Source organism: Carassius carassius, chromosome 14, assembly GCF_963082965.1.
Source record: "Carassius carassius chromosome 14, fCarCar2.1, whole genome shotgun sequence".
Classification (NCBI taxonomy): Eukaryota; Metazoa; Chordata; class Actinopteri; order Cypriniformes; family Cyprinidae; genus Carassius; species Carassius carassius.
The window spans coordinates 5,492,307-5,513,899 of record NC_081768.1 but is presented as its reverse complement, the minus strand read 5'-3'; the positions used below and the strand labels follow the sequence as shown (position 1 = coordinate 5,513,899).

Sequence of the window (21,593 nt, the reverse complement as noted above, 5' to 3'; positions counted from 1 at the left end):
TCTGCCACTACATTTTAATTTGTGCTTTTAATAATTGTTATTTATTAATAATCCACAGGAATAAATGTAATGTTAAAATATATTCGAACAGAAAACGGTTGTTTCAAATTTTAATAATATTTCTTAATATTACTGAATTTTTGATCAAACAAATGAAGCCTTGGTTGAGCATAAGAGAATTCTTTCAAAAACGTTAAAAAACCCCACACAGTACAGTACTGTAAATTATATTTTACTGTCTACTGTATATACAGATATGTTTGTAAAACGTGTTTGGTTTTTCATATTTATTCTTCCAGAATTTTGATCAGTATCATTTTCAGTGATTCTGTCCAGACAATTTGCTGAAGGGAAAGTTTAGTAGTTGTGGGAAATTTTCTCATGTGATGTTTTAAGATCACACTAGAGTCTCATGGGATATTATGAGAGTTGATTTTCCTCTTGTAGACAATGGAAGCGTGTAAAACAGGAGGAGAGGGTTATTGTTTTAAGTGCTGAATGCATGGAGAGCCACATCAGGTGTTTTTCCAGATCTGGGTGAGAGAAGAGCTGTGAAGAGGTGCATTGTGGGAATAGATTTAGCTAGTTGTGGGTCAAATGTGTCTGTGAGAATGAATTTGGCAGTTAAAGGATCTGAATACTTGAGTGAGCACCCCTGGAATAAAGCAGAAAATCATGACTGACAATCTGGCAAAATGCTCACCTCGAGCAGATGTCAGTAAAGTAGACTATGAACAGACTGCAAAAAAAGACTGCAAATATTTGCTACAAACCCATCTTTCTTGGAACTTCTAAAGTCCTTTCCAAATGGTTCCATTTAAATTTCCAAATAAACTGCTCCCATATTATATCTGCATGAATAGTGCTTGTGCTTCTCGTGTGTGTGTGTGTGTGTGTTTGGGAAATTCGGTGAGTCACTGCAGTTTTGGCCTCTGCTTGTCATGACATTTATGTTGTTGTTGATAAGGTTACAAGAGGTCATTAGCACATCAATGACCTGTAAAACAGGCTCATTAATCCAAATCAGTCTGTTGATTTTCTGGAATAAAATGGAAATTGAGATAATCTTTTTTCCCTATTGTGATGAATGTTCAAGTGAAACAGCTTCTTGAATGAAAAAGAATGTATAGGGCAGAAGTTGATTGTCTCCATTGGGAATGGTTTAGATTGTCATTTGCTTATTGCTGCAATCTTATCATATTATCATCTTATCATAGAATACTGTATATACACTATGAACACAAACTAACAACTTCAAAATTTTATCACCCGTTTTATCTGTTGATGGTATATCAAATGCCCTCGTTTCACATGCGAGGGTGTTTAAAAATAAGTCTTAACGGCACAGCAGCAAAAAGAAAAAAAATGATAAAATGGTCATGAAAAACTAATTCATCACTATTTTTGGCACAAAAAGTAAGTTGATTTAGAATACATAAAGAACACTGAAGCATTATGGTATTGCTCCTTTAAAGGAATTAAATAATGTGCCCAAAAATTAAAATCCTGTTATCATTTCCTCCCCCCAATATTGTTTTAAATCTGAATGACTTTCTTCTCTGGAAATCACAAATGAAGGAATTTTAAAGAATAAACAACATTGGACCCCATTGACTTTCACTGTATGGACAATAAAGGGCTTTTTTTTTTTTTTTTAAAGTGCCCCTGTTATGGGTTATGAAAGGTCCATATTTTGGTTTTGGGAGTTGACATGCATGGCAAGGTCAAAAACCACTTTCATTGTCTTTTAATATGCATTTATTTTTACATTTATTTGCTCAACGACTCCCAAACAATTAATTTAACGATTCATTTTTTCAAACCTCTCCTCTGCGTGACAGTAATCTGTGATAATTGGTCCGATTGGTATTATTTTCATTTCATCATGCCTGTAATGCCTGATAAAGCAGCGTTTGTGAGCACAGTGCTGCTTTGTGTACAGCGTTACTGGGGATACAGCTATTTTACTGCTCCAAAAGTGGCACCTAGCGGCAAAGAATGAATTTGCATTTTCATTCAGACCAACCCGAAAAGACCAACACTTGGTCGGCCAATATACTAATATTTCATGTTGACGTCAAAATGAAATGGCTAAAAACCACTTGTTCTTTTGAGAGACAATAACTTTATACACTGCATTTTCAGATTTAAAACTTCTTGAATGTTTTCTTTCACTTATAGCTGCATTACACACCGGATGGAAGGTAATTTTCAAAAATCCAGAATAGGGGCATTTTAAATATCATCTTTTGTTTTCCACAGAAGAAGGAAAGTCATACAGGTAAGTGTGATGGCACTTTAATTTTTGGCCGAACTACATGTAACCATTTTAGTTTGCTCTCTGTCTGAAGTGGATGGTTTTCTTGTTTTTGCTCCAGATGTCCTCAAGTCTTTGGTTCAAAGGGTCTTCTGAGTTTTTTTGAGCCTGTTCACATTTCTGAATCCACATTATTCCGATTGAATTTGGAGGAAAAGAAATGCAGAATAGAATAATCCGAGCACACTCTCATTGGCTTTCTGAAGTCCTAATATTGACACAAACACACACACACAATCACAAAGATGCCTTTGTGCAAGCACACACACAGATTTCTTTTGGCCCTCTCACATGATCTGTCTTGTGTAACTGTGACCAAAGGTTTGAACCAAACCGGTTGTTTCCTACACGTCATAGGTTTTGAAAAATCTTCCAGAGCTTGGCTGATACTGTGGTGACAGTCACAGCTTGGCAGTCTGATTTCATTATGCTCAATAACTCAGCCATAATGATCAGACTGAGCTAGCTGATGAGAGGGGAATATATTTGAGGATACTGTTTCTTCACATCTGCACAAACCGGTTCCTCTCATTACAGTTAGAACTAGAAAGCGCTTGACAGGGTGACCTGTAATCTGGGACGCTGAGGTCCGCTGGGTTCAGTCAGAGCTCAGTTTGACCCTGTAGGCCAAAGTTGAGACGGTAGCTAGGATCATGATGCAAGATGTTTGTCAAGCCTAGACTGGTGTGACTTTGAACGCTGACATTGATGAAAGTGTCTCAGGGTTCACAGTTCAACTTATCCCGTATCGAAGGCCCAGGATACTGTGTACAAAGAGCGTTTGCCAAAATGTCTCGTTTTTCAGACTGTCACTCTTATTTGAGATCGTGTGCTCGGACAATAAAAGATCAGCCTTCATGTTGAAGGTTTTTCAGCTTGCTTAAATAATTAGTGTTTAATTGTTTAGTGATGTAACTGCATCATTTTGATAATTCTGTATATTTAACAGCGCTGTCTGTTAAAAATTTTTTATATTTTAAAAATGTTTTTTAGGAAAGAAAACTGAGCAGCATTTGTAGTCACATTAAACTTTTCAAAGTCAAAATAAATGCCTTAAAAGCATTAAAAAAAATAACATGAAGCAAGGTCTCATTTTCTAACATGAGTTAATGCATTAACTAACATGAACTAACAATAAGCAATGTGTTTTTACAGAATTTATCAACTTTAGTTTAATGAAAATGTTTGCGCTCATGTTAGTTCACAGCGTGCATTTATTAGCAAACAGATTATTTATTAACAGATTATTAACAGTAACTGATATTTATAAATGCTGTTGAAGTAATTGTCCATTGTTATTGTTTATATTAACTAATGTTAATTAATGAAAGCTAATTTTAAAGTGTTGCCAACATATTTAATTGACTAGATTTACAGGGATAGTTCACCCAAAATTGAAAATAAAATAATTTATTCACCCGTCATTCCAAAACCATATGACTTTCTTCTGTACAACAAAAAAGAAGACATTTTGATGAATGTTTCAGCTGTTCAAACAATAAATGTCAAAGATGACCAAAATAATTTTAAACCCCACTGACGTTCATTGTATGGACAACAAAAACAGCACACGTTAAAAATCAAACGGTTGAGTAAAGGATGCCAGAATGTTCATTTTTGAGTGAACAATCTTTTAACTGTTTGCCTCAGATCAGTTTCGCAGGAGTTTGTCAGTTCTCAGTGCACCACATTTCAGTGTAGGGTCTTTTCTATTAATAGTTTAATGTTGTTTGTCTTTCCTTAAAGCCGTCCTGTTAGCGTGGCCGTGTGAAGCTCAAGGTGTGTGAATGTTGATGTGACTGTTGCACAATTTCAAGGACATTACAGTTTTAGTCAGATTTTCCACAGCAAAAGCTTGTACTGATGGCTCTTAAAGCCGATTTCATCAGAATCAGAGCTAAGAGACTTTAGAGAAATTTAATGAGACTTTGAAATGGTCAGCATTTAATAATGTTTTCCATTAGAGTACTTAATTCAAAATGCAATATAGTTCAATACGGTATATGGAGATCAATGCAGCTCCATGTGCAAATTGTTGGATTTTTCCCATTTTCAATGGTACCAAAAAATCTAATGTATGTCACTTTGCCTACAGCAGATTATTGTATTTAAAGAGGAATAATGTTCAAACTCAAAATGTATATGAATCACTAATGAAATAAATTTGCTATTGAAATTTCTAAGTTTTAATATAATATAATTTTTTATTCGCATTGCAATTAACCTATTTTCAGAACAATTCTAAAATGAAATTGACCAAATTGTAGACTTCATGATGAATTGCATCATTTAGTCAATAACTGTACTAAAACCATTGTCAGATCCAATATTTTTCTTATTAGGTTTAAGGGGTCGTTTACACAAAAACGTTTTCAGCCAAAAACAGGAAACTTTTTATGCGTTTTACCTCTTCGTTCACACAACAACGTTGTTTTGGGGACTGATATTGCATATTTTTGAAAACTCGTTTCAAAGTGCAAGTTTTTGAAAATGCCACCGTTAACTTTCCGTTTAAACACCCAATACGGGAATCTTTGAAAATGGTGATTTCATGCACGTGCGTAGTACATGTTAGTTATGTAGACATGTGCAGTACGTGTTGATTTTAAAGGCAAGTGCGAACAAACATACAAATCAACGACGGAGTATATGGTACTGTTGTTGCTGCTCAAGAGTTTGCTAACGCTTCTTCAGCAAAGTGTGGATTTACTTCACCGATATTACAAACAACAATGAAGACCCATCATATACAACATATAATCATCACTTCCCCTACAGGTACTATTTACTAACAAGGTGACAGTGCCAACTACTGGCCTGGCATATGTTTTTGGCCATTTTAGTGTAAACTAAATATACCGTATATGTGTATGTGTAAACGCAAAACGCAAATTGTTTTGAAAACGTCATGTATACTTGAACAAAGGTTTGAGACACAAGCTTTAACCCATTTGTAATTGTGCTCCATTGTTGAAGCTCCAAGTCCTTAGATGTTGTATTCTAACCTTTATTTTAAGCTGGTGTGTCAGGGGAAATGTTGGCTTATGTGTATCTGTCAAAACAAGACTAGAAAGTCGCCTTGTTTCATGCAGAAGGAAAGACGCTGACATTTGGTTCCAGAGTTCAGGCCTGATCAAACAGAGAGAGGGGAAAGGGAAATGCATGATTTGCATAACCATAGACCAAATGTCAGGGGAACATGTTCGGCTTTATCTTTGAGGTGTCTCTTCCCTGTCAAAAGAATACTGATGTTATCTTAATTGAATGCGAGATGTAGGTTTCCTTTAAAATTAGGTGCGTCTTGCATGAGGATACTGGCAAATCCAGCTAAAACCAGATTAAGATGGGAGCATGGTAACTGGTTTCTAACAGGTTCAAGTTGGTCATTAGCTGGTTTTTAGGTGACTGACTAGCTAGACTGCCATTACCTGGCCGGGCTTGTAGACCATCTGTAGACAATAAACAGCTACAAAGCTCTCAAAACCAGCTTGACCACTTGGTAGTTCATCTGGTGAACCCCATAAACCAGTTTGGAACATGTTTCAGCTACCATTTTAAGCTGCTTGTATATTTTACAGAATAGTAATGTTCAAACCGGTAGAGTTACTCGGTCTGTCCATTATGTCACTGTTGGGTCAGAAGAACCACAGCTGCAGTTGGTTAAAGACGTGCTGGAGAGGAACTTCTTCACCAATGGCTCTTCCAGCTGTCTTGAAGTCTGAAACAAGTGAAACCAGCCTCAAAATTACAGCCGTTCTTAAATATTTTCATGCATCAATTAGATATTCCAAAGAAAGTGCAAAAATATTGAATAACAGTAATGTTGAGACTTTGTTTATAACCGTACTCATTTATTTATAGTTTACGTTTCAATAAGTGTCTCCCATTATCAGCTTGGCCTCAAATTTGTTCATGCAAATTCTCTCACAATGATTGTATGTTGGAAAGGAAGTATTTGTCCATTTCTTTTAGTACTATGTGTTTTGTGTTCCAGCTAAATTCCAAATATCTTTAAACCAAATTTAGTGACTACATTTAGTTTTATGCCTAAGTAAATGTAAACTCAACATGTACTTAAATTCAAGACGATTATTTAAAAAATAATCGTATAGATTTTTGTTTGTCAGGTAAATTCCAGCTTCTTGTAGCAATGCATAAAATGTATTTGTTTTCACATTTACATTTCACTGGTGAAATCCATTCATTTTAATGGAAATTTCTTCAGAACAAAATTTCAGATTTCGCGATTGGTTCAGTTTGGTCAAGCAAATCCGCAGCTCGGTCTAGAAATTATTTCTGTTGTTGCTGTGCTTCATACATTACTACACTAATTGGCAATAGACAGTTTACATTTTTTGCCCCCACAAAATTTGCAAATGTGACCACACCTTGAGTCGCTTTGGCTAAACGCCAATGCATTAGTTAATGCACATGCATCTAAAAATCTTGTTTTTAGTACCTTTAGTTATATAGTCTGAAAAACAAGAGGAGGATACTTACAAATAACAGTTTTTTGTTTATTGTATACAAGTATTGTTTGTTCAGAATGACTCAGCAGTGACATTTAATTCAAATGACTATGTATTTGAAGCGTAGGCTTTCTTTAAAGGGCATTGTGCTGTTGATGAGATGAATCATGGGGTGTTCAAAGGTGTTGATGCTTTGATCAAATCGTGATGCACAATTCATTTCGAATCAACTTTACACCTTTTTATTAGTGTGCTTTGGCTATCATTGGCACATGTGCTGGCGGTTGAACTTCTTTGATTTTAATTATTGAGAAAATAGTCCAAATATGAAGGATGTGCTCTTTTAGCACAGCAGTATATATAGCACAGCACACTAGTCCGAACAACACATGCAAGCTGGGAAACATTTGTCCTATATGTCTTACAATCTCACAGAGCCAAATACCTGTTGAAACTGTACCACGCTGTGCAAATTTCTCATCACTTGCCATTGCTTGGCATTGGTTGAACAACTGAAGGGCAGAGCATCGATGGGATTCTCGGTGCGCTGTGGGGAAGATGCAAATGTGACTTGCAACAGTTCAGAATTTGCATAAGAGCCCGTCGAGGCTTGCTTACAGCATTCTCTGGAAGCCCATGAGAGCTTTGGTGTCATTTGTAACCAAAACTGCTAATGCAGGCACATTACAGCTCTGACTCTGAAAATAAATCAACAGCTGTTTTACAGCCATGCAAATGAACTCTTCATGTAGTAACAGAGAACCCATGTGTGTGTTTAATTGGAAGGTGCCTAGGTGTTCACTATGGCAATTGGCAAATCCTTTGGGGACATGTGCTCATTAAAAAAACAAAAAAGCTATTCATAAATAGATTAAATTAATCTGAAAATGCAAATGTAAGTGTTTCATTAGTTATTAATTTATCTTTAAGCACACTATATTAACATATGGAAATGAGTTACAGCAGAATTCATAATGCAATGCAAGTACGCTTTGCATTTTCATCTATAACTTTTTATTTCTTTTAGTCTAATAGCTTTAAAGCAGTCTTTATGCTAAAATTCATCCTAAACATTCATAAAAAAAGCAGAAATAGGCATTTATAATGAATAGTCTTCCAGGTGAATTTGTTAAAAATATTGTTTTTTGAGGCCTTTACATCTGATGTTCACATCAGTTTAGTGAATTAAACTCAGTGAATTAAACTCTATTATTGCATCAAAGTAGGGTAATAAACTGGTTTACAGTGTGTCAGATGTCTTAATGGTTTCTTAACTCTCAAGGCTTGTTTTTCTCATCTCTTTGTAGGTCGCATGGGTCTCAACTTTCACCATCCAGTAGCGGAACATATATTACCATTGAACTGTGAGTATCTCTCTCTTACTGTGTCTTATTATTGCTAATAAACACATGCTTTTCATTTCAGATGAACAAAGTGTGAGATTTCTAAGGCTGCACGTATATCTTATTATATATCCCCTCATATTTCAATCTGCTGGGACAAACTATTCAATGTACACTACCATTTAAAAGTTTATGTGTGTGTGTGTATATAATATATATATAAGTAAATTTTAAGTATGAAATATTCAATTTTAATACGCTGATTTGATGCACAAGAAACATTTCTTATTATCATCAATGCAAAAACAGTTGTGCTGCTTTATGGCTTTAAAGAAACCGTGATACATTTTTATCAGGATTCTTTGATGGATAGAAAGTTCAAAAGAACATTTATTTGAAAGAGAAATCTTTTGTAGCCTTATAAATCAGTGTTTAACTAGTTAATGCATCCTTGCTGAATAAAAAAATATTTTATTGGTCCCAAACTTTTGAATGGTAGTGTATATGCTTATTTGTACAGTGACACTTTGTGTCTGCACCTTTTGTCTATTACTACCAATTCATATAATTGACCAATTTTATTAAGGTCTCTTCTGCTAGAATTAAATTGCGTTTTATTGTTAATAAACACATTAGATTTCCCTTATAATTTCCCATATCTGCCAATGCGAAACCCATTTCAGTCTTTCATTAGTGTCTTGTATGCCCCAGTGCAATGTGCTAAACCTTTGTTTCCTTCGGTGGTGCCACCAAACCGCACACATGAGCATCTCCCCTGCTATGATTAGCAGTCCTGAAAGCTTATATACACATGGTCCTCCTGAGCCAGTGGCATACGGCCAGAGGAACAAACATGAAAGGGAGGAAACGCCAGGAGCGTTTTTACCAGGGTCACAGGGACGACTCCAGCTAATCATGCTCATTAGCCTGATGGTTGTTGTAGGTATCTGTGTATCTGCTGTAGGTACCACTGAAAAGCTTCAAGTGGGATGTTTGAGGTCTGGCGTGTCTTTCGTGTGGTTTATGGACGTTGTTTGGTGGAAGCAGCACAGGAAGGAGCCGACAGGGCCCGTGACCACTCTTAAAACCTCTCATTTGGACAATTTAACTGGGAGAATAGTTTCCATGTCTGTTTGTATGAACTCGCCTTTAAAGTTCAAAGTTTCACAGACTGAAGTTTGATAAGAAGGATTTTTTTTAAATGATTTTACTACTTTTGTTCACCAGCCATCACCCAATTTGACCAGATTTGACCACATTTTTATTCTATTCTATTCTATTGTTAAATCTTGTTAAATTATATCATATTATATTATTATAATATAAGAAATATTACTTCATATATTCTTTATATTACATTTTAGTTTTAATTAGTATATTAAAATATTTTTATATTCAAAAATATTACACACAAACATACTGTGTGTGTGTGTGTGTATGTATGTATGTATGTATGTATGTATGTATGTATGTATTAGATATGTTTATTAATTTAAGTAATTTTATGTGATTTTTGTATTATACTGTATTATGTTTTAGTTTGGTTTAAAAAAATTATTTGTAATAATTTTAGTGCTTTAACTTAAACAAATCAAACATTCGAAACATTCCCTCGGCGGCAAGTTAATTCATGTTTAATGTTTATTCTGTGTTTTCAGCTTTACTACGCTTAACAAAAATGTTACTATAAAAACCCTAGTTTGTATAAATTAGCATTTGTTTATCCTGACACAGATTTAGTTGACTAGTGCGTGTTTTCAAACTGAAATTGATATGCTGCCTTGCATGTCAAATGTTGAACTATTTATGACTTAACATGACATCTTAAAAACGTGTCTTATTGTGAAATGCTGAATAACGGTAAGATGTGCTGTAATGGCTAAAGACGTCCATCTAGTTCAAAAATACATAGTCAAGTGCTTTAGAAATGCCTCAGATGAGCACTGTATCTTTTGTGAACACCACCTTCACATATTTATACTAGAAGCAAGAAGCACAAGTAGATTGTCTCATTATAACCCCTGGTGGTCTGGGTCCACACATCAATCCATCTATATATAGGGCAAAACTGTACAAAAAGTGCCATGCTGGTGTTTATTTCACACATGTTAAGAGGACAGAGTTTGTCAGACTCCGTGTTCTTGCTCTGTATCCCAGTGTGTCAAGATTGTGAGTGATATGCTGTGACTTGTATTAAGAATCAGCCCGAGGGACTTCCACCAGTTGTGGTTTCTCACTCTTAAATGTGACTGTGGTTATTCTTTAACAGAAAGAGAAACTGCTGTATCACTGACTTTCCTTTTTCTTGCTGCCCTACAGTCACTTCTCAAATCCCACTGAGGAACAAATACCCCGTCCATCTCCCAGGACATGCGGTGACTCACTCCAGACGCAGTAGTTTTCTCTTTTCATTGTTGCTAGGAGAATGAGAGCCCCTGACTCCGCCGGTTAGACGTCTTTATGTACGCAGTGGCTGCAGGCAGTTTTAATGAAAACCCAAAAAAGTGAGACTCCACAGAATGAGAACAATAGCTCCAACTCTGAAAATGTCATGCATTCAGAGGCGTTCTCTATGGCTTTCTTTATAGACCTGACTACTTCAGGACACTTCAGGATATTGTTAAAAAGTACATTTTGGGGGCCATTTTTTAAAAAGAATTCTGCAAGGATTCATTAAATCAACCAAAAGTAAAAAAATTTATAAATCTATTCATAAAATAATTCTTCAGAAAAGGACAGTTTCCATAAAAATGTTTTCAACCTTTATAATTTTCAAGTAATGGCTGGAAATTAAACTTTCCAATCACAGGAATAAAATACACACATACGTGTGTGTGTGTGTGTATGTGTGTGTGTGTGAGTGTTTGTGTCTATATGTGTGTATAATAAAAAATAATAATTTAACATGCATAAAAATACAAATATAAATCATTATATTTTTAACAAATATAGAAAATTTCCTTACAATCTCTGTGCCATTTGGATTTATTGGATTGTGTGGATTTGTTATTATATTAGTTAGCTACCACGCCAGTTTAACTAATTGTTGCTTAAACAAGAAGATTGTGTTGTGTTCACCTGAATGAGAAAACTATAGAAAATCCATGACATCTCTTGTGGCATCACTCAAAATGCTTTTCATACTAATATTGCACTGAAGTGTTTCATAATGCAACGACAAGTGAAAACAAGCTTGGGAAAAAAAACCCTGTCTGTCTCTCTCCCTCTTCTGTCTGTCTGTCCCCTCGTTCATGTCCCTCTCTGTCCATCTTTCTCTCTCTTCACCTGTCTCTCTGCTCTCGAGCAGCCAGGAGCTATGGTCGCAGAAGAGGTAACCTGTCGCCGTTTTATCTTTGTGCTCGCAGAAATGACGTGGCTTTTGCTCGGGCTGAATTCTTCCTGGTCTTTGAGGGTCACTGGGGGTCATTATATCATAATATCTGCGTCCTTTGTGCAGCGATTGCATAAATTCTTGTTGATTTTGCCATTGTTTTCTGCTCATTTAAATATTGTTTCCTTTTATGTTATTGCATACATACAAAGGAATATTTTAGCTATTGGTTTCCTAACAAAATAATCAACGGATGATAAAATATTATTTAGAAAGTTGACTGTTTGGAGTTTATCATATGGGCAACTCTCATAAACTAATTCAGTCATCCAGTTCTGTGTCAGAGGGTTTTGCGCCTCCACATGTGTTGGCTTTGGCTCTAGTTTGGTTCTAGTACTCCTCTCAAACCCCTTTTCCACCATGAAGCACTAATATCTGAAAACTACAATCATCGAAACTGTCTGAAAGTCCCAAATGTGGCAGGATGCACACCCTGATTCTATTTTTGATTACTCATTCCTCATCTGGTTAAAATAAATAGATTTGCAATCATATATGTGAGCTCATTATTGTTTTTGTTATATGTTTTAAAAACCGATCAATTAAGACAGCATTTTGAAGCTGAATTAAATAATTTTGCATGTTTAAATATGTTCTCAAAACTAGGAATAGCAATGGAAAAAGGATATCAGTGTTTGTGTATAAATGTCTTTCAATCACAGTGCTAATTTCTTATTTATTTGATTTATTTAGTCTTAGTTTTTGCATTGGAGTTTGAAAATGATCCTTGTTTTATGATGCTTTGAAGATATCGTTTGCTTCTCTGTTTTTTAACGTTCTTCAGGTTAACATTTGTTAGAAACATGAGTTATAGATTGTATTTTGTTTCATTTCCTTTTGGAACGATCCAGTATCATGTAATATTTCATTAATGAATGATTTTTAACCAAAATATATGGTTGTTAACGCCATTGAAATAAATATCATAATATATGTGTATACTACCATTTAGAAGTTTGCATGATATTTGTTGCCTAATCAGTGATATTGTGAAATAATGTTCCAGTTTAAAATAGCTGTTTTGTATCTGAATATATTTTCAAATGTTATTTATTTCTGTGATGCAAAGCTGAATTTTCAGCATCATTACTCCAGTCTTCAGTGTCACGTGATCTTTCATTAATTAATTCTAATATGCTGATTTGCTGCTCAAGAAGCATTTCTTATTATTATCAATGTTGAAAACGGTGACACATTTTTTCAGGAATCTTTAATGAATATAAAGTTACAAAAACAGCATTTTAATATAAATGTTATGTCTTTACTGTCACTTTTAATCAATTTAATGTATCCTAGCAGAATTGAAATAAAATGGTAGTATATTACATTACATTAAATTAATATTATAATTTTCAGTGAGTCTAATATTAATTAATTAAATAATTGGTGTAGAAATCTAGTGTTTTTTGTCCACTAATCAGTTTCTCCTCTGTCTTTCTCTCTCTTTCATCTCCTTTCCTGTGTGATTCCTCCTCTTCTCCTTTTTCTTCTGTTTGTTTTCTCTCCTTCCTGTTGCAGGTCGCTCTTCACTGTTTCCTTTCGAGGACGGCTTCCTGGACGACGGTCTCGGTGATCATCCGCTGACCCCTGGCCTGAGCTCGCCCAGCCGCTGTCAGAACGGAGAGAGGATGGAGCGCTACTCCAGGAAGGTGTTTGTCGGAGGACTGCCTCCAGACATCGATGAAGGTACATGTACAGTTCAGAGGGCATGTTCATTAATATTCATATTTAATAAATATTATATGGGCCCTATTTTAACGATCTAAACGCAAAGTGTAAAGCGCACGGCGCAGGTGCACTCAGGGCGTGTCCAAATCCACTTTTGTTATTTTAACGACGGAAAAATGGTTGGCGTGCCCGGGCGCATGGTCTTAACGGGCTGTCCCTATTCTCTTAATGAGTAATGGGCGTTTTTTGGGCGTAACGTGCAATAAACCAATCAGAGTCTCATCTTCCATTCCCTTTAAGAGCCAGTTGCGCTCGTGCCATGACGGATTTGCTATTTACACGGCGGAATTTGCCAGCGCAAAGATATATATATATATATTTTAGCCTGCAAAAAAATCTTATGCATTGCAAATCCTTTAATTTTTAATATTTAGCATGTTTGTGTGCTGCTGTGCATCCCTGTGTTTAATAAGCAGCGTGTACGCTCCATAAATAACAAAGAAAAACTTTTAGACCAGACTTTAGACCAGATTTGAGTTGGTCTATGGTGCAGTCTATTTTCAGCTCCTTAAAATAGCAATGTGCCAGCAATGCGCCTGAACACACCTCTTTTTCAGACCAGCACGCCCATGGGCGCAAAAATGAGCGCAAATGCAATTGCTAATTAAATGATGTGGCGCTGGACGGGAAAATGCGAACGGCGCCGGACTGAAACTAACAAAAACACTTGTGCTGCACCTTGCGTCACATTGCGCCGGGTGTATGACAGGGCCCTCAGTGTTAAATGTACAGTATACAATGATTTTAGTGCTGATATGTATCTCTTTCAGGTTTATTATCATTCTGTCATTGACTTATTCTCAGTTTCTTTCTTCTGATCACTCAAGATATATTGAAGAATGTTTTGAAAGATAGTTGCTGGTAGCCATTGACCTCAATTAAGTAAAAATACTATGGAAGTCATTGGCTGCCAGCAACTGTTTGGTTACCAACATTCTTCAAAATATCTTTTTGAGGCTGAGTAAATGATGACATTTTTCATTTTTAGGTGAACTATCCCTTTAACTAAAACTTAATTCATAACTTTTAAAACATTTATGTTAATTGAAATAAATCTGAAATAAATTATTATATAAATACTACATGAACTTAAATTTAGTTCAGGTAGTTTTCATAGCAACAATTATAATTTTTGTTTAGTTTAAATCGAAGCAATGAAATGACTCAAATATTATGTATTGGAGTAAGTAACAAAAACTAACAAAAATGACCAAAGCATATAAAAATTTACTACAATTTAAATGAAAAACTCTAAAAAAAAAAAATAATTCTAAATATTACAATTATAACAGTGTATAAATAATTGTTAAATAACACCAATCTGTTTGTTGCCTTGAAGAAAGATTGAGGCATGTCAGATTTTTTTGTGGGAATGTGGGAACTTAATTTTTCTAATCATTTAGAGTTGTTTTTCACCTGGAATAAAATAAAATAAAATAAAATAATGTCCTTTAATTTGTCACTGGCTTAAAGTATATCTTCATATTTTATAGACTGTAGGCTTTGCATTTTTGGCCACAGAAAAACACCGGACAATATTCATAGCAATGAACTGCCTTTTAAAGAATCAGAGTCCACAGCATTGTTATTCAGGAGATACAGTGACTGCTTGCTTTTCTTACGTTTAACATTTAAAATCCATATTTCTGGCCTAAATACGTTCCATTTTTCCAACAGATGAGATCACCAACAGTTTCCGTCGCTACGGTCACCTGGTGGTGGACTGGCCTCATAAAGCAGAAAGCAAATCCTATTTTCCCCCTAAAGGTAATGACATTGACATCATCAATACAGCTGCAGATGTTTAACAAATCAGTGAGCGTGTGATTCCTCTTGACACTTCCTTGGCTTGAGTGAAAATAGTGAAAGTGTTAGGTCACAGCCTGGCAGAGCGTTTGTAATCAGCATGCCCCTCAAATGAGTCTCGTGTGTGGATGCTGGTCAGTGTGTAGTCTCAGAGCATCAGGAAACTGTTGTGTTGTGTGCGTCAGATTGCTCTCTGTCTTGTCAAAGTGCCTCCAGGTGTTCATTGCTGAGGCTCAAACAGACGCACACAGACAAGTAGTTACAGATACACACCTAGAGGGAGAAACCTACTGCATTTCATCATGTTACACACGTACATGTTTGTGTGAGTACCTGGAGAGAGCTAACAGAGATTGAGGAGAGCACAGGTATAATCCACATATCCTTGAGATTTGAACAAATATACGACTGTATATACTTCATATTATACGATGTATATTTGCTTAATTCATTTAGCAAATAGATTTTTCCTTAAGGTTTCTTTTTTTTTTAACTTGGTTATGCCGGTTATAATGCATTGTACAAGCTTTTGTTCAGTTTACGGTTCATTTTATTGCTTTTATTTATCTTGTGTGTGTGTGTGTGTGTGTGTGTGCTTTTAATAATATGATAGGATTGTAGTTAATTTGATTCAATTAAATATATATTCAAAACTATATACACACACACATACATACATATTTTATGATTAAATACAGATTTATTTCAGTCGATTAAACATTTTAATAACATTACCAGAAATGTTTATTAAATTTTTTTTATAGTTAGAAGTTGAAAGCTTTTAACAGTTTATGTCTGTAATCTGTTTGGAAGAATATATATCACTCATTAATTAATAAATCTCTCTCTCTGTGTGTGTGTGTGTATTTAATTTAAAGTGTAATGTTTGTGATTTTTATTCATGTAGCTTCTGACATATAAATCAAAACATACTCATTTTATGACATAAATCACTGCTTTATTTAATCAGAAACACAATGTTATTTGTGTATTTTACTTGTTTAATACAAGTAAGGCCAACAGCGCGCTCTAAGTAAATAAAATACCCTCTCGGATGTGCATTAGGACCCAGGGGAGGCTGCTGCTGCTGCACACTGATTAATAAAGCTTGCTTCAAGGATGACCACAGTGCTGACCTGATTGTCTATATGTATATAAATTTTATGTATAGATGTATATATAAAAGTCCTGTGCTCTGTGATTAAAAAAGGCTGGTGAGATTATGAAAAAAGGTCACTTGGTTTGATGTTTTGTTATATAATGCAGTGATTTCACACGTTATGAACGGTTTAAGTGTTCAAGTACTCTTTGAGGCCACTGTATTTTTCTTCATTTCTGAGATTTCTGCTCTGTATGATGGTGTGCACTTATGGATTTTATTTATTTGGGCTGCAGTAGTGCTCATGCCTGTGCTGTCCAGTCACCGAGTGTAACCGCTGTTTGCAGATCTGCTCATTGTTCCTCCAGCTCGTATGAAACACTGATCCAGACTGAGTGAATGGAAGATGCTGGTCATTTTTCCATCTAGTGTTGTGTAAAGCATCATGACTCACAGTGGGCAGGACTGGGGTTAAATACCTTCTTCAGGTGCTGTTATACGCTTCTCAGTAACACTGAGATTTATCTAAGAGCTCCTGTTCAGAAACCAGCTGGAAAGCAGGATGGAAGTGAAGCCAAGATTTCGCTGGTTAACATGGTCCAGTTAGCCCCTGCTGGAGGCTGCAGGAATTACACAATCAGAACTAAAGCCATTGTTTTTACTACAAACCATTCTAAAGTGGCTGTGTGTTCTGATAAATTATGATTATTTTTACTTATTCTTTGCAAGCATAAAAGTTAAATCATAGTTGTAAGTATATATTTAAATATATTTATTATGTAAAATATATTAAAATGTCTTTACATGATTTAATAATCCCATTAAGACAAAAACCTCTCAGATATCTTTATTATTCATCATAATTTCTAATTGACTAGAATAATCCCATCTGAAATTATTTGTATTTATTTATTATATTTAAGTTGTAATGAAGAAACCTCTGGCACTCTTATATCTGATGCTTGTTGATGAATGTCTCTTAACACACTCCCCTGATTTATTTTGATGTCTTTGACTCAGTTTCCCAAGGTTGTTGTTACTTCTCTGTTCTTTTGACTCTTTACACTCTTGTGCTGTCTCTCTCCCTGCGACAGAATGCCTTGTTCTTCTCTTCCCTCTGGTCTTTCTGCTGGCTCTGATCCTGATGTTGTCAAACTGCAGTGTTATAGAGGGAAAAACACTCCTTCAGAAGGGCTTGAGAATGATAGACGTCAGGAATTCACAGCATGTGCTCTTTAAAGCAGTCAGGTTAATGCCATATGGATGTTAAGTGTGTATTAACATATGCATCATGAGATGAAGTCCACTGAATGGTTACTGTTAGTTCCAGACTGGTTGTCTTTATTCCTCCACATGCAGACTCATTTGAGTCTCTGCCGTCAGCAGCGGTTATGTGCTTCCTGTGTTCTGAGCTCTTCTGGTCTTGGCTGCAGTCTGACTCTGTGCAGCCAGAGATTGTCTCATCTCTCATGCTCTTCCTTCTGCAGGTTACGCTTTCCTGCTCTTCCAGGAGGAGAGTTCAGTCCAGGCCCTCATTGACGCCTGCATCGAGGAGGACGGGAAACTCTACCTGTGTGTCTCGAGCCCCACTATTAAAGATAAACCAGTGAGTGAAGCACTACCACACCCACTGAAGTTCAGTGTAGTGGATTTGTTATCCAGAGAAAAATGGTTTAGCTCTCCGTCTAGACAGAAACACTGTTCAGAGGAAATTTGATTTTTAAATGAGATTTTATATATATATATATATTTTATATATATATATTCTATTTAAATACATTATATAATAATTAAATGAATATATATTATATTACAATTTATATATATATTTATTTAATTTTATATATATATATATATATATATATATATATATATATATATTAATTAGTGTAATAACTAATATAATTTACAGGGTAGATTTGAGATGCACAAATTAATTTTTTCACAGAAAACTAGTTGAACTACTAGGTCTTAAACCAAGCCTGTTGCTTCTGCTAGAGATGAACAGTTTTTGGTTCTCAGGTCCAGATTCGCCCATGGAACCTGAGTGACAGTGATTTCGTGATGGATGGCTCTCAGCCTCTCGACCCACGCAAGACCATTTTTGTGGGAGGCGTTCCACGACCTCTACGAGCAGGTGAATTTCTCTCTCATTTCATCTCTCTTGCTGTCCTCCCAAATTGTAAATATGTCATTTATTGTAATCTTGTTCATTACCATCATATTCTGTATAATAGTGTGTTTCTCCTCGGTGTGTGTTTAGTGGAGCTGGCTATGATCATGGACCGGTTGTATGGAGGTGTGTGTTACGCCGGCATTGACACTGACCCAGAACTCAAATACCCTAAAGGTGCGGGTCGAGTGGCCTTCTCCAATCAGCAGAGCTACATCGCTGCCATCAGCGCCAGATTTGTCCAGCTCCAGCATAATGACATTGACAAACGGGTGAGTGAGCTGCAATGTCTGTCATTTAATTCAACTCCTAATCAGGACTATGAAAATAAATCTAAAACTATAAAAAGTACAATACATGAAATAAAATACAGAAAAGTTTTTTGCATTGTTTTTTACATAAAGTAAAAATTAAATATATATATATATGTTTATATGTGTGTGTGTAATTTTATAAATTATCATTTAATATATATATATATATATATATATATATATATACACACAATAACACACACACACAAATTTTTTTTTACTCATTTTATTTGAGCCGGTTAGCAACATTTCTTATTTTCATTTAGTTTAAATTGATGTACTAAAATATTAAAACTTAAATAAAAACTATTGATATTAAAAATAATAATTAAAGTAACAAAAACTAAAATTTACATTGAAATGGAAAAAATATATAAAATGTAAATATAAAAGTACACAAAATATAAAATTCTAAATATTGATTATAAGCTATAGTGGTCTCTGAATTATACTGAAATAATACTGTTCCTAGTGCACTGAATGAAGCATTAAACCGTCAGCAATGCTTCATAATGTGACATTATAATGTGTTTACTTGAAATTATTTCAACTTTGATGCCTCTTGACCTTTCAAAACACAGCCAGAGTTTAGCAGAGTGTTTGCATGAGATGCACTGAAGAGCAGTTGCACCAAAGACACTTTACACACTTTGTAAATCAGCATAATCATGTGCCATTTAAAAAATGTGCAGAATGCTATGAATGCCGTATTGACTAGACGAGTCCCAGAAACGGTTTATACTGTACTTTTATAATTGTAATTCTAGATGTGATTGCATAGTGGCAGTTTCTGTACCGTGGTTTTCCTGCAGGCCATTTCCATACGGCCAACAATACAGATTGGAAACCCCAGAGCAGACTGGGTGTAATCAACATGACCATGGGCTTCTGGAGGCCAGACAGCCATTTGAAGTCTCAGGCGTGGCGTTTGTTAATTATAGCTCCATGCTATTCCTGTGCACACTGGACTTACTTGACTGTTTTGGGAATGTTATTCAGAAGTAAATAGCTCATAGACACTGGACTAAAACTAGATGCTCACCAGAATCACCCCTCCATCTACATGACACATCCTCAAATGCTAGTTCATTCTGAGCTGTTAGTGTAAATGTGAATCTAGAAACAACAGTCAGTAGTTGGCATCCTCCATCCTCTACCACAGTGAGTATTAAGGCAAAGTTAGCAAGGTTTGATGGGTAAATGGAGAGATTTTAAGTTTGCTTTAAGCCTTTTAATGCATTTAGTTCTATCTAAATACACACAAACATATATATCTTAAGTATTACATATTACTAAAATATGTAAAATTACAAACTATATAGAAAAGGATATGTGTGCGTATGTGCATGCGATTGTCATGTGCATCTCGTCAGTAAAGCCGGTTCTGTGATTAGTATTAAATCTGCATCACATGCTTTCAGATTGAGCGGCATTTACTACACAGAGGATAGTTCACTGATAAGCTATGCAGTATCATGTGCATAATCACAAACAAATCGCATGCGCTAAAGAACACAATATTGCGTAGCTTGTCAGTGAACTACGGCTCTGTTGTTATTTCTTTACTGTTGTTATTGATTCTTTGCAGAAGTCTTCTGGATGTTAAGTATAAGGCCACAAAATCATGCATGAGCAGTAATGTTTGTTTATGTTGTTTCCGTTAAAACTGTCTATGTGTATGTGTTTTCAGACACTTATAATCACTCTCTCTGCCCATGCCCACAGGTGGAGGTGAAGCCGTACGTGCTGGACGATCAGATGTGCGATGAATGTCAGGGCGCTCGCTCCGGAGGAAAGTTCGCCCCTTTTTTCTGTGCCAACGTCACCTGTCTGCAGTATTACTGTGAGTACTGCTGGGCGAGCATCCACTCACGAGCCGGCAGAGAGTTCCACAAACCTCTAGTGAAGGAGGGCGGAGATCGACCTCGGCATGTGTCCTTCCACTGGAGCTGATGCCAAACATCCCATCACCCTCTCCACCCACCGAACACCTTCAACACCCGGACACAGATCTCCCCTCGCATCGTTTGGTTTTAGTAAACAAATATCATGGTATCTCTGTCCACTATATTCTCTGCTTACAAACACTTAGGAAAATATGAATTTTGAGTCTGCGTGCTCAAACGTTGCACTTTGGCACAAACAGTCGATGTTAACGCTTGTCAGGATGTTGTGCTTTAATTCTCTCATTATCCTTCGTTTGATTGGTTTAGTGCTCCATGTAGGTAATATTAGGCAGTGTGAGACTATATATAATATATACAGTACATTTACAAAAAGGATATATTTTTAGTTTATATTTATCTATATACACATAGACAAAACATTTTGGGTGTCAGATGTTTTAAAGAAGCATGCACTTATTGTGAAAAACAGTGGTAGGAAATTCCCCCCTAGATGATGACAAAAAAAGTTACCAAAGGTAAAATGAATTCATTACGAAAATCATGTTTAAGTGAGCTGTTAAAAAAAAAATATTGAGTTATTAGAGTAAAACACCATTGGCTCTCCATGTTGAAATGAATAGTAATACCTCATGCATGCATCTCTTTCTGTTCGCTACGGTTTTTTAGGCTTAATTTTTGACGAGTTTTTAGTATTAACTACATGTAATGCTGCAATAGCTTTTGCTGCTAAATCCATGGTATGAGTCCATGCCGTCATACTTTATTCAGGCAAACGAGCGCTCTAAAGGGTCTGCGTCTGGATGTCAAATGAGTCTGTGATGCATGCTGTAAAATCAGGTCTCTCTTTCATTTCCCCCGCGATGGGAGAGCGATATGAAGCACTATAGAAGCTTACTTCCTCCACAGAATAAATAAGGTAACTGCATCGTTTTATCTCACTAATCTGACTCGTGAGGGGAAAAACAGACAAATTCAGAATTGTGAGTGGGGAAAAGTTTGAATTCTGAGGTATAAACTCGCAATTATGAGAAAAAAGTTAGCATTGT

At 35.7% G+C, this 21,593-nt stretch overlaps 1 protein-coding gene across 3 annotated transcripts in view; it reads left to right on the top strand.

Annotated features, from left to right (window-relative positions):
• The window catches only part of cpeb3 (cytoplasmic polyadenylation element binding protein 3), a 28,638-nt gene extending 7,045 nt beyond the window's left edge, over positions 1-21,593 (top strand). For all 3 annotated transcript variants that reach the window (XM_059565814.1, XM_059565812.1, XM_059565813.1), the window contains 8 exons: positions 8,094-8,150; positions 11,437-11,460; positions 13,039-13,206; positions 14,926-15,015; positions 17,641-17,759; positions 18,176-18,290; positions 18,417-18,598; positions 20,366-21,593. In XM_059565814.1, coding sequence (XP_059421797.1) covers positions 8,094-8,150; positions 11,437-11,460; positions 13,039-13,206; positions 14,926-15,015; positions 17,641-17,759; positions 18,176-18,290; positions 18,417-18,598; positions 20,366-20,593 — 983 coding nt within the window. In that variant the 3' untranslated portion in view covers positions 20,594-21,593. The remainder of the gene's footprint in view (positions 1-8,093; positions 8,151-11,436; positions 11,461-13,038; positions 13,207-14,925; positions 15,016-17,640; positions 17,760-18,175; positions 18,291-18,416; positions 18,599-20,365) is intronic.